The sequence below is a fragment of the Chaetodon auriga genome, chromosome 22 (genome assembly GCF_051107435.1).
Source record: "Chaetodon auriga isolate fChaAug3 chromosome 22, fChaAug3.hap1, whole genome shotgun sequence".
Lineage (NCBI taxonomy): Eukaryota > Metazoa > Chordata > Actinopteri > Chaetodontiformes > Chaetodontidae > Chaetodon > Chaetodon auriga.
The window spans coordinates 14,325,969-14,343,844 of NC_135095.1; the positions used below are offsets into that span (position 1 = coordinate 14,325,969).

Here is a 17,876-nt window from a genome sequence, read left to right on the forward strand (position 1 = left end):
TCGGCGCAGCGGAACAAGAGAACAAGGCAAAAAAACATACTCTCTCACAAACAAAACAAGATTAATATCATGCACGTACGCTGGCACGGGCACACACACACACACAGACAGACACACACTGAGAGATAGGTGTTATTGCCGGAGCGCGTCAGCCTTGTGACCGGTGAAATATTCATCCCTGCCTGCTGATCAAGTATCAAGCCGTTAGCCAGCTAACTTCACTCGCTGCCTTGCTCCTTATCCGGCCTCTTGGTCTCCCTTGGGCCACCTCTTGCTTCCTCTCCCCTTGTTCCAAAGTCATAAATAAACCAGCACTGTAATCAAATAATAAGCTGCTGATCGGCTGTCTAATACCAAGGCCGCTGAGGCTAAATAAGCTAAATTACACACGCCAACAGAACCTACTCATTGTTGAGAACAACAGCGGGAGGCAGAGGGTATTGAGTTCACACACTGACATCTTTCCCCTTCATCTCGTCAGCCATTATTCCAGTCGGCAAGGCCGAGCGCACCGGACCAAATCCAGGACCATAAAGAGATCAGGACTGGCTACTGAGCGGAGAGGAGCCTGTCACACATAAAATTAACCTCTCAGCAATAAAATCCATGCCCACATTCCTCTTGCAGGGTTAGTTTATCACGTTACTCATGTCTGCTGCCTTTGTTCGGTGAGAGATGATAAAATGTGGATGAATTACCATAAATGAGTCATGATGAAATAAGCAACAGCGCTGGTTTGTTGCACAAGCCTGTTGTTCTTAAATACTTAATACATCGATTTATCTTGTGTGTATTTCGGCCAAAATCAACTTAAAGATGTCTGCAACAGTAGGCTGATGTTTCAGTCATTAACCACAAAACACTGGGAGCAGACTTCAGTACGCCACTCTTTATGCTGATGTCTGTGGATCCTGTGAATGGAAAGAGGGAGACTCCCAGCTTTTTCCTGCTCTGACGGTGTCTTCGTGGCGCAGCTTGATGACATCAGTGCCAGAAAGAGAGGAGCCTGAGGGAAGATGGCCAGAGTGACTCAAGCCGATGACTGGCTTGTTTTTAGCAACCAAGACTGTGGCGACGTAGCAAGAGAGAGAAAAAAAGAGAACGCAAGACACAGAAACTCAAGATGAAAAGAGAGAGAGAGGAGGCATCCTCCTCTGGGATTTAGGAATGTGGTTTTCCACAAGAAAACAAAAAGGGATCTGGGATGACAACACAGTCTCTCCTGCCAGGGCTCATTTGACCAAGCAGCAGGCTTGGCTCAACAACAAAAATGGAGAATGTGACATTTAAATGGGCCTTAAATCCTTCACTGGCCCATTCAGTGTCGACGGGAGGGTGTAATGAGTCTGCTGCAGAGAAGTCTGACAGCTCTTCTCAGCAGAGTCAGTATTCCTGAATGGACATGGAGGCACTTTACACACCAGCTGACAAACAACAGAGACAGCCACTGAGGATGCTTGTGGTAAATGTGACAATCCAGTGAATTCAAATGAAACGACACTGAAGTGTTTCTCAAAAACATGCTGGTGGTCAACCGACTTCATTCTGAAACAAGCCTCTCTGATATTTTGATATATGAAATGTAATACAGCATTGCTGTTTGTAAAGTATATTTTTATTGGCTTGTCGGGGATTGTGTGTTCCCTCCTCCTTTACTGCACTCCTGTTAGAGGCCAGCAGCACAGCAGGACTTGGAGGCAGTCCACCTGCAGTGTGGGACAGCAGGTAAACCTTAAAACAACCCAGCCTAAAAATAACACCCACACACACGCGTGATCCTCTTCTTAATTACCAGTCTGCATCATCGTCCGTCTTTACTCAACATTCACATTGAATAATATCACTCTGAGGAATCTTCTGTTGACTTTGAAGCTTGGTTGAGGTGGATAACATGAATATAATCTCATAGTCCTTCTTATTTGCCTTTTCAGCATGTAACACAGCTCGGGTGTTTTTATTGGCAAAACTTTCCAGTCTTTTACTGTTAGATGTCTGCAAAAGGTGACCAAGGAGTTACCAAATGCCAAGTGGGCTGGTTTGGTTTCAGAAGCCGCGAGGTGATGCAATGAAGGCTGAGGTGTTTAAGTTTCCTCTTAGTGGAAATCGCACCCTTATCCAGTGCTAACCAATTGATCAACGCTGGCTAGCCAGTAAACGTGTTGTCCCCAAAATCATGAAAGGCGCTGAATCCTGACATAAAAAACATCATCTGTCAGGACTTCAGAGGCTCTGCAGCACTTCACGACCCTTAAGCAAATCATGTTTTAAAGATGTTAAGTTGTGATAAAGCTACTGATTGATACACTTCAGCTGAAAGAAAGTTGTTTTTTTACATAATATATTGTCAGCAATGGTAGGAGCATATATATGCTGGAAAAAAGCACAAATGTGTTGATGAAACTGGTATTTTTCCTTTGTCTCAATGTTCCTGCTTTATGGCTGCTGTGACATCAAAGCTCTTTGCAAAGTGGTGATGACAAAACTGTATTACGCAGCCGTAACCCAACAGTTATTAAAAAGATTGAGTCATCTTAAAGTTATCATGGAGAGATTACTTGAATTACACACACCTCCAGCCCCACACATGCACACAAACTCCTCCAAAGCACCTCCACACAACACGTCGACAAGGACGACACTTCAGCAACACGCAGGCAACATGTCAAAGTGAGGGGAGCTGATATTGGCAGCGAAGGGCCCCACAGTCCTGGAATATTCATGACCCCATGGAGACAGAGAAAAGGTTAGCGTGAAGGAGAAAACAATCCAAGACCCCAGCGACACCGCAGCGAGGATGCCAGGACGCAGAGGGACTCTGGTCAAATGTCGCTCTCTCACACCAACGTATAAAAACACACACACGCATTTCACAGCTACACAATGATGAGACACCCACAGCTAGGCACTCAGTCATGACTCATGCCATAATAGCCTTCCCACCAGCAGTGAGCGATAAGACAGAGAATAGTGGAGTTCATCGCTGTGGTGCATCATCACGCAGCTACTGCAGGATGGAAAGAGCCAGGCCTAAAGAGGCTCATGATGACAAACACGATGGCAGAGATGGACTCATCTCTCGCACCCCGATGGGCACTAAACCTCCACTGATGAAAAAGTGAGAAAGTTATATGCGCACGCAATGGAGAGCATGTTCATAACACTGGTGTTACAATCCCTCATGCTCAGCCTCAGCTGACTCAGAGCAGAAAATGGTCCCCTGAACTAACCAGTCTCCTCTTTACTGACTGAAAACGTAATGGATGAAATTCTTGTGGGATCGGTTAGTGGCTCTAAGATTACCGATAATCATCTTTATTACATCGAATAAAACGCTACCGCTGACAGAAGGAAAACTGAGTCTTGGGCTTGAATGCTACTCGTTCAACATTCAACCCTAAAAAGGAGAGGAGAGGTGAGCAAGGCTGTGTCTGGTAAACGTCCTGACTTAACCCCAGAACGGACCTGCATACCAGCCTGACTTTAAGTATAATCTCCCAGGTCATGAACTCTTTCCATTAGAAGGGAGTGGTAATCTTTTCATTCTCTAAAGGGGCCTGTTCTGGGTAACTTTGTCTATCGACAGCTTCGCTTTATGCACATCAAGCAAATTTCCCTCCACCACTCAAAATGTCCTCATTCCCCTGTGACTGAGGATGTGAATTATGCTGTCTGCACTCTGCAGGACTGTTGAGCCGTGATCTTGTGACATTAATGAGGAGCCATTTGCTCTGTAACCAGGATGGTATGGAATACATAGAGCAAGGGTCGTTTCAAAGCCAAAACATACTCAATGCACCATGAACTACCAGTATAAGGGGTTGCTTCAGTCTAGCTAAAAAGAAAAGACACTCCATAGATGCATTTCGCTTAGCTTTTCTCTGCTATGTATCTTTGTACATTAAAAATCCTTGGATTATGAAGGGTATTTCAGACAAAACAGGAGATTTGAAGATGTCACCTTGAGCTCTGGGAAACTGCCTTTTGCCATTTTCAGCCATTTAATCGAGACAGCCTGAATGGCTCTCAGTTAAATGATGAATTGAGAAAACTGGCGACAGTCAGTTTAGTTAGCCCTAAATGCATTTATTTAACATGAAAATAAGGAAATAGGGCGTGGGAGTGGAGGACAACGAGAATGTAAAGATGGAACGAGGAGCGGAAGTGAGAAAGGAAAGAAGGAAGGAATGAGGAAAAGGAGGCAAGAGGGAAGAAAGTAAGCCATTTAAAGCCTCCTTTTCTCTGGCCTCACTGTGTTCAGCCATTTCTCCATCCATGTACGTGTGTATGTGTAATGTGATCTTGCTCTGTCTGGCTGCGGGCCAGAGGTGCTGTCGATAATCTAAACCTGTCTGTAACGCAGACAAACACACACCTTGTCATGCAGTCACCCCCAGGGGCTACCTCAGTTCGACCTTTGAAACACTTCATCGATACAGTCTCACGTCAGGAAAACACTGAACTCATGAACGCCAACAACTCAGCCATGTCAGTTAACATTAACAAACTCATCCTGGCACACGAGAAGTCACACACAATGCTTCTTCTAATAGCTCACATTGTACAAAAAGGCCCTCCCAACTAGTCTAATATGTCGTGCATGCCTCAGTGCACTTGTCTCGGCCAGAGGAGGAACAGCCATTGTAGACTTCTGAGTCAACGAACTGTGAAGATATGGTGCCGCCTCACCCTAACAGACTCATCCTGGTCACAGACAGCACTGCACAGACGTGTGTCCTCTGCGACTGTTCAGCATGGAGGCTGAGCTGACATGTTGACACCCACAACACAACCTGTAGCTGTGTAAGCACACCTACAGTGTGTATGAATAATCTCGCTAGAGGTGCAAACTATTCCTGGCTGGTGCTGATGAAGCAGCACGAGACAGCAACTGAGCAGATAAAATCTAACCCATCCTCGAGCTAAATCACCCAAGCATGCATAATGACAGTCTAGTGTATTTGCAGCCATACATAAGGTGCTGCTGATTATTCTGACACCAGCACTTTCGCCGTGACATCACCGCACCGAATGAAGCGGGATTGGCTGACCGTCGGGCAGGTCAGCTTCTGCCGCTCGGCACCCGACCAATCAGGCCAGCGCAAAGAAGATCAGATGACAAGCCCAAAGACAGATGACATCACAATTCTTCAAGTCATTTCCTGTCAATGTTGATGCTAATGCTGCTGAGGGCATGCACAGTCATCTGCACAAACTCCTGCTTCAACACACACACACACAGCACAAGGAGACACAAACACACAAGTTAGAGTACTAGGACAATGAAGGGCATGCTGCTCGCAGGCTGTGTGTTGCAGACAATGTAAATCTTGGTTGTGGCGCTGTGCACGAATATGAAGGACAAAGCAATCCTAAATACCATCAAGGTAGTAAGCAGTGACTGACTGATTAATCACAACTCAGTCACCACAAAGACTTCTCTCATCAAGCACAACCACCTTTGTGCTTTTTCTTGTAAAGAGTGCGAACCGGTCCACCTGCATACTGATGAGTTTTTTAAAGACCTGGTCACCTGTGACCTGCGTTATAAATGTGACAGCTGTCATTTCTTATACCTCATGTAAGCACTGTCCACCTTCACTTCTATTATACCGTGACTGTCATTATTATTCAGTCCACTTTGCTGTTTGAAAGGCAGCTGAAGGTGTGAATGTGCTGTGTTTAAGGTCATTAGCAGGTTAGTCTGTGGGAGGAAAACAGTTCTGCATGTTTCAAGCTCTCCCCCTGGAACAAAACAAGGAAGTAGTCCATTGAAAGTCCCTTGAGGGACAGTGGAAAATAATAAATAATAGATGTAAAGCGGGTCGAGCTGGATGCGGCCCATAACTGCAAGACATTAAAAAAATAAATGGGGCCTTACACAGCAAGTGGTAGCGCCATTACACAGATCCTGAACCAATATTAAGGTCATTTATCTCAAGGTGCATGAAAAGGCGCTTACTGGCGCCACAAAATGATTAGAAACACGTTTAATCAAGGTGACAGTAAAGCAAGTTTCCCTCTATAAATGATGTGTGCTGAGGGTCTGTGGACCGTGTGTGGTGTCTCACAGGGAGGCACAGTGGTGAAAAGACCACATAAGCAGGGTTTAGACCCGTGTAAATAAACCCGCACCCCACTGAAGTGCCCTTGCGCCACTGAGTGCAATCCGATCTGCCTTCACAATTATAATAAGCATTACTTTACACCACATTTAAGTCTAGTTACTTATCTGGCAGTTTTATGATGTAGGTTTGTGTGTTTAATCGCTACTAGTAACTAGAGGATCGTTTCTTTCAGGGGAAGACTGAGATTGTCGTTTAAACAATGTGACTCAGCCACTCGTTCAACCTGCTAAACCAAGTGTTAAAGGATTAGCCCTCCACTAGCTAACTACCATGTTAGCAAAGTTAGCTGACGAGCCACGACTCGGGTCAGAGGGGGTTACGTCAACTGAAAACGCAACTGACAGCCTGACAGACAACAGGAACGCGAGCTAACTAACCGAGGACACGTTTTCTTCCCTCTCCACCAAACATTAAACTTGGTTTTCGTCTCGTCTGTCGCGTTAAACTAACAGTTTTGGTGATAGCTAACGTTAGCTAACGTCTGTCTGACAGCTGAATCCCTCCGTCGTCCCTCTCTCCCCACTCCCTGTCTGCTAACGTGAACCGCCGCTCAGTACTGACCTGGAGAGATGCTTCAGGATCTGTTTCTTGATGAGCCCGGCCATGGCCGCACAAATCCGATATCCGATCCGTTGCCGGGGTGTCTGAGCTGTCTGGCTAGCTGGCTAGGCGAACCGCTAGCTTTTCCCACTCGAGGTATATAAACAGTTCAAATTCTCATCCCCGTGTCAGTCTTCATGTTAACGGTGTTCCCGCGTCACTCTCTGGGAGATGAGGGAGTAAGGGCGGCAAGACGACATTTCAGACGTCCGAGGGACAGCCGGGCTCGGAGACAAAGCACATCACGTTAGGCCATTTCATGCAGATATACTGATAAAGCTCCAAAACGCTCCAGATCTCTGCAATATCACACGGCGAACACCTGGAAAGCGCGTCGGAGGAACGGCGTCTGTTGTCACGGCGTCTGGGCGGGGCGTCGCGATGCATTCAAGGTCTGCTGGGAAACCGCTCAACTTCAAAGTGTGGATGGATAGAAGGCAGGTATTTATTCTTTTAGGTATACCGGAATGTTTTCAGTACAGGTATTTTGTAAATAAAGTTGTTTCAAAGTTTTTGAAATACTTTCACAGTGAGTTGTTCTGGGTCCTTTGTTGATCTTAAATAGAGTTTTAGAGAGAACACAAAGACATATTGCAATTTTAACTCAGCACTGATCCTACAATAGTTTAATATGAATTGACTATAATTGCTTTAAATATATAAATTGTTTAATAATAATCCTTTTGTACACATTTGCCCAGACATCGTGGATGTGGTTTCAGAGGGTGATCTTCTTTATCAGCGTTTGCTCTCACGATAAAACGCTCTTTTAGTGACATCTAGTGTTTAAGCCGAGGAAGTAAACATGCTTTGCTGCTGTGGAAAAGTCCTTGAATGGCCTTATCATTTTTTACATGCATGGATATCTTTTTTCGGGTGGCAGATACTGTGTTATAATTTGGAATAATATCAAGAAAAAACAACAACAACAAAAAAAATTAAAAATAAACTTGATTTTCTAGTAACTTTTAGAGGAAATTTGCACGAAGATATCAGAAAAATATCGTAAAACTCAAATGGTGATATCACAAAATCATACACATTAAAACAAAATTATTATCAAAAGATTTTTACCAGCAAACAAAATAAAAGGTCCGTTAAAATGATTTAGTCACATTCAGTGACTTGGACTGTTTGCGTCTTTGTCTGACAGTGGACATGGAAGCTGATGAGTCTCACTGTGCGGGGTTTTAACAGCAGCCTGCAGCGCTCAGACTTCAGCTGCCACGTATGAAAGGAGGAGCAAAGTGGAGGGAAGAGGCAGCCCCTCCCTGCACTGTCCGTTCCAGAACCGCTTGCACAAAGTTTGCATCAGCGTTTCAGAATGGAAGCAGCACTTATGAGCGTGTGTTCCAGTCATGACACATGCATAACAGGCGGTTTTTATCTCAGTTGCACACACAAGTTTTGTCCAATGTAGTGAATCTGTTTGTCCTTTCATTTCCTCACTTCAAGTTACTTAAGATGTGAAACTAAGCTCATGTTCATTTACATGGGGACCCTGTGGAACACCGAAAAAGCTCACTAAATTTGCTTAAACCACCATTTTTGTCTTTCTTCTTCTTTTTGGAGGGTTGCACCAGAGAGATGCTCCTGCAGAAACTTCACTCTTATCTTTGGGGTGGATGATAAAAATAAAATGTTGGGGCTAGTTTTTGGTGCAAAAATAGAGCACGATCAGCAAAAAGTGTAAAAGCGGTAGAAATCATTCATTCTTTCCTGCTGTTCTGTGTCATTAAACTGGACCCACACAGAGACTGGAGTTTCACATGGGACAACCCCCATCCGCATACCTCGACGCGAAAAGCCCCGCGGAGAGCCACGACGCGCTCACTGATACGCTGCTGGTCCGGTTAGTGGGCCTGGACTAGAAACACTCTCCATCCACGACAGCAAAAAGCCCAGCAGCTTTCGCATCACACAGATTTCCAGCGAGCTCCCACTGACGATGACTGCGAAAAACCGACACAAGAACAGCTCGGCCGAGAAGAGCGGCACATCCAGCCAGGATGACGCGTCGAAGAAAAGCCAGAAGAGCACCGGTAACGGGGTGAGCGGCCCCGGACCCCAGGGGCCACGGTCAGGGAGCTGCCTCGGGCTTCTTGCCACCGCTGTGTTTTATATCACGCTACTGGGCGCTGCAGGGTTTGCTGCTTTTTATTTGCAGCAAGTCGTGGAGGAAATCCGCCAGGCGAGCGCCAGGCAGGAGGAGAGCGCACGGGAGAGCGCAGAGCTGGGCACGAAAATGGAGAGCGTCGTTCAACAGGTTGGTGGAAAAAGAGACGAATCAATGGGGAGAAATCATGTGAATGCAATAAGCAGGGGTGCCCAGAAAGTTTCAGAAGCCCCAATGACATCCAAACCTCGTACAGGGAATATGAGATGACTTTGTGTTAAATTACATAACTGCCCGTAAAGTTGTTGTACTTCATGTACTGTTGGGGGTTGGGAAGGTTTGGTGGTCCACGGTGATGGGTTTGGTGAACGCTTTGAGCAAAAGTCCAATAAGTAGAAGTCCGACTTTCAGACCTACTGAAAATGAATCATCTCTCATCATTTATTTTCTATTTTTTTAATGTTGTCTTTTGTTTGGGAACAGGTCAAGCTGCACAGGGCACAAAGGGACAAACACTGGAACATCAGGGGCTTAAAACTGATAAAGATTTACATGATTTGGAAATGCATTTCATTGTTCTGTGTTATTACCTGCAAACCAAAGCATCTGCTGGCTTGTGTGTTTGAAGCCCTCTCCTGTTTCATTCATTCTCTCCTCATTTCTATGCTGGTCCTCCTGAATATGAAGTACTCTGTGTAGAACCAGTCTGAACTATCCTCAGGATGTGGAACATCTGTTAACAGGCACCACTGCTTCAGTTATGTGAGGCCTTAGTTCACGTTAAAGTACAGGTGCAACAAGTTTGATGTGTTCAATTACTCTGGGTGTGAGCTCAGTCTTAAAATAGTACCTATAATAAAAGTTATACTGAGGAATGATAATTGCAATATGAATATTAACCATGGCGTTACCACAGCCATAAAGAACATTTTTTAATCTAGTTGCTGCATCATCTTTTCCTCCCCTGAGTAAGAAGTTGAAACCTTATTAGATATTTACTTTTTAAGTTCAGCCACAGTTCTGTATAAGCATCTTTTCAAACACAGGAAAAGCTAGTAAATGGACCCTGAGTTAAGATTAAAAGCAAAAATTAACTTCCATAATCATCTATCTGTGCAACAAAACACAGCGTGGATTGGATATAATATGCAGAAGTATTCAAAATATCTTTAAAGTTCATTCTTGACCTCCAAAGAATTAAGTTTGTTTTGCAAAATAATGGAACCTTGAGTTAGATGGACTACATACAAGCACTTCCCTGAGCTTTCAACCGTATCACATGGCCCTCATCAGTAAATGGGTGTGTCTCAGTAGGCTGAGGCAACTCTCAACTGGACTCAGGACGAAGTTAGTTAAGGGGACTTGGTGAAGATTGTTTTTTCAAACTGCAAATGTGGCTAAATGTGAGGTTTGGTTGCACTTTTGCTGAGAACCGTTGAATATTCATCAGTGCCCACTGAAAACCACGCATCTCCAGATTTGGTCATTTTGAATTTTTCAGAAAAAATATTTAAAAACCTGCAGGATCATCTGAAAAATGCACAAAGCTGAAAACAGGGTTGTTTGTTAGCTTCTGAAAAGTTTTGGAGATACATGGTTTTCACAGGACACTGACAACATGCAGTTTTTGCGCATTTTAGTGTTAAAGTGTGAGTGTTAAAATGGATAAAACACACTTGTGCTGTATGCTTTCCTTGTTGCACAGGTGGAGTCTCTGAGGAGTGTTGTGGACGGACTGGAGTCATCACTGGGCATCACACGGGTGGAGCTGGAGGGAGCCATCAGCCGGATGAAGAGGGGCGAGGTGGAGACCAGGAGGGTGGAGGAGGCCCTTCAGAAGCTCCAGAACGATCTACTCAGGGACCTTTCAGAGGGCATCAAAGAGGTGAAGGAGGCCCGAGAGAAGGACTTCTCTTCTCTGGAAAAGACTGTAGAGGAGCGTCTGGCTGAGGTGAGTCAGTCCATCGCCGCCAGTGTGGCGGAGTTCACCGAAGCGCAGGGCCAGGCGCAGAGCCAGCTGGCCGATCTCAAAGCCCGTCTGGGCGACATGGAAGACCCCGTGCTCATCAAACAGGAGCTCTCTGCCATTGTTGAGGCCGTAGCTGAAATCAAAACAGCCAAAGAGGATACTGACACCTCAGCAAACTCACTCAGGGAGCAGATAGGCACCGTGAGGGCAGAGCTCCAGACTCGCAACCAGGAAGTAGCCTCGTTGTCTCAGGAAATTGAAACAGTGAGGTCAGTGATGCAAGAGACTGTGGGGAGTCTGAGGCAGTCGCTGTCTGCAGCAGCGGCCGGCGTCCAGGCTCTGACGGAGAAAAGCACAACGCTGGAGAGCAGCGTGGAGCAGGCGGCCGACGTCGCTCGCAACGCGGAGAGCCAGGCGAACGAAGCAGCCGCTCAGGTCAAGAAACGATCAGACGACCTGGAAGCCAGAGTTAAAGCATCAGAGGAGAGCGGAGATTCGCTGTCAGCATCGGTGTCAGACATCACCAGCAAAGTGGAATCGCTGCTCAGCAAATACGACAGCCATGAAAGCACTCTGGCTGCACAGGGGCAGGCGGTGGAGAAGGTCAAAGCTGGCTTGGAGCAGGAGATGGAGGCACTGAAAAGCAGCCTGGGGGAGCTCCAGTCCAACATGGCCGCTCTGGGTGACGCTCAGACCGAGCTCCCTTCGAGGGATTCCAGCGTGGGTCAGCAGGTGAAGGACTTGGAGGAGAGGCTGGCCGCCCTGGAGGGCAGCAGCAGCAGCGTGAAGCCAGAGCAGCTGCAGAGCTTAAAAAGCATGGTAGCCAGCTTGGAAGCCAAAGCAGCCAAGCTAGAAGGCCACGATCAGGCGATTTCTACCCTTCAGAAGGCTCTGCAGGAGACCACACAGACACTGGCGGGCTTATCCCAAGCCAATGACAACAAGCAAAAGTAGAGATTTTGAGGTAGTAGTGTGACATCAAGATACCAGAACATGGACAACATCGACTCCCAGAGGGCGACCACACCCCACTCTCCTGTTTTCATGAAGAATTACTTCTCAGACTTGATGGTTGATGTTGCACATGTTGGTAGAAAAAGTAGCCAGTGTGAGGAAAACTGGTCGGGGAGCTGAGACTGCTGATCTGTGAATTCAACTCCACATCATTCTGCACTGTAGTTTTCTTTTTTTTCTTTTCGAATGTTTTGTGCCGATGCTGTTTTTTTGAAAACCAAACAAATGCAATAATAAGCTCTTTTTGAGCACTCCTTTGTTTACTCACGTGTTTGTTTGTTTTTAAAGAATAAAAACTCTTGTTGACCCGAAAGCTGTGACGAGTTATTTCTTGGTGTGATGATTTATTGCTCTGGTATTGCTGCGTTCACTGTCACATCATGGGTGATCTGTTGATTGAGTGGGTGGGAGTGAACCGATAGGCGTGATATACCCCAAGGGCTGCTAAAATCAAGCTCAAACCCAACAGGAATTCCATCTCAACTGCATAAAACATCTTTCTTTTAATACAACAGCCAGAGTTTATTGAAAGAACCTCTCACATGAAGCAGCAGCACCAGACATTTCACATGTAAAACCAACAAACACTGAGCGCTGAACTCTTTCATGTGCAGACAGCAGGGACAGACATGTCATTTTCCTCGTCCAGGTGTTCTGCAGAGCGATGCTTCACCTGAGGCTGTGGCTGTGCGAGCACTTCAAAGTGATCTATTTTGCTGGAAGACATTCGGGCTTGTAGAAGAAAATAGTTTCAGGTTTATCTTTGTGTTATCATTCGTGTAGCCTGATTGAAGCGCCGCCTTTCTGAGGAACAGTGAGCTCGGCTGAGACAAATTGTTTTGCATTAATTAACAGACCTGTGTGATTAAATCTTTGCCACCTTGTGAGGACCAGCCCTGCGAGGAGTCACACCTTTACGACCAGCTGCTCTTCCTTTGGTCCTTTCATCATTACAGCAATCTGAGTAACACTGAAGTGCAATCTATTTCACCCAGGAAGCCCAGTAATCAATTCACCTTTAGCTCTGAAACGATTGTGTATTAAACTATTGAACAGAAGTGGACCTGATGGGTGTTTTTCTTCAACAGACATTAACAGACTAAGTAACACAGAGGGCCAAAAGATCCGAGGAACTGATTCACAACATATTTTTAGTAACACACTAAGATTATAAGTCTTGAAACACCACACTGGAAAAGGTGAGGAGCTTTTGTCGGGGGGTTAATGAGCCAAGGGTCAGATGTGTGACAGAAACATCTAGCCTGGCTCTGTCCAAAAGGTAGCAAAATCTGACCAGAATTACCCCTAAAGTTCACAAATTAGCATGTTGCAGTATATCTTGATTGTTCAATAACTATAAAAATCAAAAACAGTGAAAGCAACGATTCACTGCTTCATGGGGGGGATTATCCGATGGACTGTTTCAAGGCTGGGACCAGTGACTGTAGCTGTAACCCAGTAACAGGAGTAGGTGTTTCCAGTCTGCCAGCTGCAGCTTCATATTTTCCAAACAGACATGAGACATGACACGAAACTCTCTTACGCCAACATTTTTGTGCCCGTACTGAACAGCATTCATATAAATGCCAAAATATGACATGAGTCTACATTTCCTCCACATTTCCACACCCTCTGAAACATGACGCACACCCACGAAAATAATATGTGTATGATTGTATGTGGATTCAGGTAAGAGCACGACAGCAGAATCAGTTCATCAAGACAATAAACCGCTCGAATCTCCATCAGGTAAATCTCACACAGCTGGACGGGAGCCGACAGGAAACAATCGTTATCTTTCTGAAGCAAACTTGGAGATCCGTCTCCACTCGTGAGGCTGCTCATGTTGGCTTGTGCATCTCTCCAATATCAGATATATCTGCTATTTCGCTGACCTGTTTGGTTGTAACACTTATGTCTCCCTCTACTGCGGTGAGGTTAGCCAGTGTCTGTCTAAGCTCAGCGATCTCCTGCTCTCTCTTCGTCAGATCCTCTGCTAGTCGTCCAATCCGCAGAATCAGGTCTGACAGCTGAGGCTCAAACGCCCCAAAGTCCCTCTGAATAGTGGCAACTTTTGGTTTAAGATCACTGGCAAAGGTCACCGTTCTTACCAGACGAGCCCTGCCGCTCTCCAGCTGCCTCAGGTGCTCTGAGATCTGTTTGTCAGCGGTGATGAGTTCAGGGACGCGTCTGCGGAGCTGCTCTATGGCCTGACTGTTGCGTTCGGATGCAGCGCGGAGGTTTGAGACCCTGTCGATGCTGTTGGCCAGCACGTCCCCGATGCGTTTGACCATGTTGCTCTCCACCTGAGCGGCCTTGTCCTCCAGCTCCCCCACCTGGGTCAGCAGAGACTCCAGCTCAGAGCGCAGGCCGTCCATCCTGCGCACATCTGTCCTCACTGACGCCACCTACAGGGGGACATGAAGAACACTTGATGCTTCTGAAATGTGAGGATTTGAGGCTTCTTCTGTGTTGTATGCGATTGTAAATAATCACAGCTGCCACCGGCAATAGGACAAAAGCTCCTCGTCCATTTCTTTCCCTGTGATGAAGAAACAACCTGACATACCTTGTTGGTGAAGTCCTTGGCGATGGCTGAGGTGCGTTCTTCGATCTGTCCCACGGCGTCTCGCAGTGCGGTCAGGCTGGTCTGAAGCTGAGCTCGTTTCTCAGTCAGTCCGGAGGCCCACTCCTTCAGCCGGCTCACATCCTGCTCGAAACCCTCCAGCTGAGGCCGCAGGGCCCCCCGCTGAGCCCCCAGACTCTCCAGCATCGGCTGGACGCTCTCACACTGAAACAGGATATGCAGTGCATGGATTGATAGATACAACCGCTGTAAGTTCAGGAGGTGGAAGCAATTTAAAGTAATCATACATTACAGGACATTATTTCAGGTTATTTTCCTTTGAGAAACACAGGAGAGAAGCTAGAGCCTCGGTAGACTAAAGGATTACATACGAGGACAAAACGAACGACACAAATAAAAGCTTTTTAATAAAAAATGTGCTTTTTAATAAGTTTTTGTAATGATTGCCATAGTGTGAACAGGTGAGGCATAACAGATGTATCAGTATCAGTGCAAATGGCCAGCGTGTGTGATGTTGTATACAGTTACTATAGAAATGTTGTCACTCCACGTTTACCAAACAAGAAGGTGGCTTTAACACCTGTAGTTCAGTTCATTTGGTCTCAGCCAAGGGAATAAATGATGCTGCTGAACTTCAGGTCAAGAGGAGTGACCATGACATTATACAGACTGACAGCTAACAGTGCGTGTTTACCAGAATTCATGTTGAAATGCAATGATTGTCACACTTTTCTGATATTAAACTGAGGTACATATATTAAAAACTTCACTACCGAACTTTGACAGCAAATACGACAGGGCCGCTCCTTTTCCTCAGCTGACCCAAAACAATGACATCATTCAGTGAGGTCATCATACAGAGGCTGAGTTGTCATGTCATCTTTTTCCCACTCCTCCTCCTCCTCCTCCACCTCCTCCTTGTCTCTCCATCCTTCTTCCTCCAGAGTGCCAGAGTCCTTCTGGCTGTCGACCCTGTTGTCCCTCAGCACCATGGTGAGTTCACGGACCGCCTCTTTCACCACTGACAGCTCATTTTTCATCTTGAGGATGCTGTTTTGGGCCTGCAGGGTGTCCAGCTCCTGTCTCATCTCCAGGATCTCACTGAGTGCTTTCAGCATGCTGTCCTCAGTCCCAAACACCTGCAACGTCACCTCCTCCAGACGCTTCTCCATCCCGTTCAGATCCACCCCCAGCCTCAGGATGGAGCGCACCGCCTCCTCTACCTGGGGCAGGTGCTGTTCACACTCCTGCGCTCGGGGAATGTGCTCCTGCAGCTGAGTGCTGAGCTCAGCCTCCCTCTTGTTCAGGCTGCTGATCTGCTCCTCCAGGTTGTGGATCTGCTTGGTGTTCCAGTCCAGCTGACCCTGCGCTCGCTTGGCGTCGTCTTCCTCCGTGCGCTCCATAGCTCGGGCGTTCCTCTTAGTGCTGTCCTCGAGCTCCTCCAACCTCTCCGCCAGCGACCGTGCCCTCCGCTCGGCCTCGTTCACTCGCTCTGTGGCTCCAGCGTGAGCCTCCCGGGACTCGGCCTTGAGGGCGGCCAGGTCAGAGGTGATGGCGGCCAGACGCTCCTGCCACGTCTCCGTCACGTTGAGGAAGTGGCCGTTGACCGTCTGCAGGTCACGAGAGGCAGAGTTCTCCTCGTCCTGCATCACCATGACAGCTGCGTGGAGGATGGAGATGTCCTGCTGGAGTCGTGATGCCAAGGAGACGGTGGAGAGCGCCTCCTGTAGGTCATCCTCAGAGGCAGCAAGCTGCAGCCACAACACAAAACAGGAGGGCTGTTTCTGTGGGAGCTCTACGGTCCTCAGTATTCATATAAAACTCATACAGCAGGAAACAAAGTGCATGCACACAGGAAGGGACTGTATGCAATAGAAATGAACAGTAAAAGTGAATAATAGAGAAGGCGGGATGCAGGAAATGATATTTGTGCTCAGATGAAAGCAGTTATTCTTAAATTTTCCACTAATAAACAAAACTTAGTCTGCAGAGGGTTTTATGTAACGCAAGGTTCATCATCTTCTTCACTTATGATCCGCTAAAAATAAGATAAGTCTGCAGGTTGTCACACTTTGCATCTGTTTATGAGCTATGAGTTTTATTTTTTTCCTTCCTCAGGTTGTTCCATTTCACAAGAAAAGCAAAGACATGAGTGAAATCATGGCAAAAATACAGTTTCCGGGTTGGGAACCAGTCATTTAGGCACAGTACTCGTCCCTGTCTTCACTAAGGAATGTGTTTCTACACAAATTTAAAGCATCATCAGAATTAACATGTAATCATTACCTCCTGTGGTATCTAGCTGCACAGATAGTTTGGGTTTTACTTGTGCGACACCTGTCCAGATTCCTGCCTCCTCCTCAAGATGCACACGTCTTTTCTCTGCAGAAAGTGTGTCCCTGTTATTCTGAATAATGCACCTTCAGCAGGCTCTGCAGGGGCCACTGGAGGTTAATTGATAGTGTACTTTCTTATAATTTGGGTGAACCGACCCTTTAATGTTCCACCATGAATGAAACGTACCTTCTTAGAAACTTTCAGGACTTCTTCCTCCATGTCGAACAGACTCGAAGCCTTTCCGTGCAAAAACTTGTACTTCTCTTCAATTTGGGAGAACCTCTCGTTCTGCTGGAGGACCACCCTGAAAGCCAAACGGACGCAGGGACGTTAATGGAGGACCAGGAGCCAACATTCACACACAGGTTCGTGTTGTGGACTCACCAGCTCAGAGCTCCGCAGGCTGCAAGCGACAGTAAGCACATTAAACCTCTGACATCCAAACCCGAAGAGGTTTTATTTGCTGCTGCGCTGCTTCCAGCTTCCGTCTTCCCTTTCTGAGCTTCATCTTTGCCATTTGCCGGCGACGTTTCGGACGCTTCGTCACTTTGTTTCTGTGACTTCTTCCTCTGCTTCACTTCAGTCGGCATTTTAACGCACTGTAGGAAGTTTTACTGCGGAGGAGCTCAACGGGCCTAACAGTTAAAACACGTCCAAACAGCTATTCGTTATGTCGCACAGTAAAGTAAAACACGTCTTTCAAAGATAAGTGCATAATATAGGACACTAAAATGGCATAAAAATGTATAATTAGCCGCTAGGTTTCCAGTATTTCACCGCTACAACCATCCTTGCTCCTTACCCTGCTCCTTGGGAAAATGCGGCTTTCATGTGCTCTTCGTTAGCTCGTAAATAATTTCACGCCCCGACAGCTGACTTCCTTTCTTAAATTTTCTAAAACTACAACTACAACAAACCAACCCCTGGACTAATGTTTTACCTTTAACTTCGTGTGTTATAATATTTTCTAATACGTTTGCAATTTTCAGTCTTTTTTCAGTTTTTATCGTTACACGTCGCTCCATCCTGCAACCACGTATTCCGACAATGAAGGAAGCACCGTAAACGCCTCAGCCAGCCACGTAAGCGCCTTGCCAGCATTTGTCCTGAGGGTGGGCATGCTGGATT

General features: G+C 46.4%; 3 protein-coding genes across 9 annotated transcripts in view; 1 reads left to right on the forward strand and 2 right to left on the reverse strand.

Moving 5' to 3' along the window:
- Positions 1-7,075, reverse strand: part of bltp3b (bridge-like lipid transfer protein family member 3B) — a 31,038-nt gene extending 23,963 nt beyond the window's left edge. For 4 of the 6 annotated variants that reach the window (XM_076721993.1, XM_076721991.1, XM_076721990.1 and 1 more), the window contains exon 1: positions 6,687-7,075. In XM_076721993.1, the coding sequence (XP_076578108.1) occupies positions 6,687-6,730 (44 nt within the window). In that variant the 5' untranslated portion in view covers positions 6,731-7,075. The remainder of the gene's footprint in view (positions 1-6,686) is intronic. The other 2 variants (XM_076721992.1, XM_076721989.1) reach the window with 1 other exon arrangement.
- Positions 7,076-8,640: 1,565 nt separating this feature from the next.
- Positions 8,641-12,115, forward strand: ckap4 (cytoskeleton associated protein 4). The gene is made up of 2 exons (XM_076722532.1): positions 8,641-8,991; positions 10,547-12,115. Exons 1-2 carry the CDS (start codon positions 8,674-8,676, stop codon positions 11,762-11,764), a joined length of 1,536 nt encoding a protein of 511 aa, XP_076578647.1. The 5' UTR covers positions 8,641-8,673; the 3' UTR covers positions 11,765-12,115.
- A 214-nt stretch (positions 12,116-12,329) lies between these two features.
- ikbip (IKBKB interacting protein) lies at positions 12,330-17,570 on the reverse strand. Of its 2 annotated transcripts, XM_076721771.1 has the most exons (4): positions 17,133-17,570; positions 16,935-17,052; positions 14,394-14,615; positions 12,330-14,232 (listed from the first exon to the last, which is right to left on the reverse strand). In XM_076721771.1, the coding sequence occupies exons 1-4, from the start codon at positions 17,336-17,338 to the stop codon at positions 13,666-13,668; spliced, it is 1,113 nt and encodes a 370-aa protein (XP_076577886.1). In that variant the 5' UTR covers positions 17,339-17,570; the 3' UTR covers positions 12,330-13,665. The 2 variants fall into 2 exon arrangements, with proteins under 2 accessions (XP_076577886.1, XP_076577885.1); XM_076721770.1 differs by lacking the exons at positions 12,330-14,232; positions 14,394-14,615 and adding an exon at positions 14,798-16,162.
- Between the last annotated feature and the right edge of the window lie 306 nt (positions 17,571-17,876).

Bases quoted from the DNA above. Each gene is read 5' to 3' on its own strand.
- ikbip (XM_076721770.1), bottom strand. From the start codon at position 17,338: ATGCCGACTGAAGTGAAGCAGAGGAAGAAGTCACAGAAACAAAGTGAC. The intron at 17,053-17,132 runs GTGAGTCCACAA...TTTGGCTTTCAG, and splicing joins GCCTGCGGAGCTCTGAGCTG to GGTGGTCCTCCAGCAGAACG. The intron at 16,163-16,934 runs GTACGTTTCATT...TTGTGGCTGCAG, and splicing joins TCCTGAAAGTTTCTAAGAAG to CTTGCTGCCTCTGAGGATGA.
- ckap4 (XM_076722532.1), top strand. From the start codon at position 8,674: ATGACTGCGAAAAACCGACACAAGAACAGCTCGGCCGAGAAGAGCGGC. The intron at 8,992-10,546 runs GTTGGTGGAAAA...CTTGTTGCACAG, and splicing joins TGGAGAGCGTCGTTCAACAG to GTGGAGTCTCTGAGGAGTGT.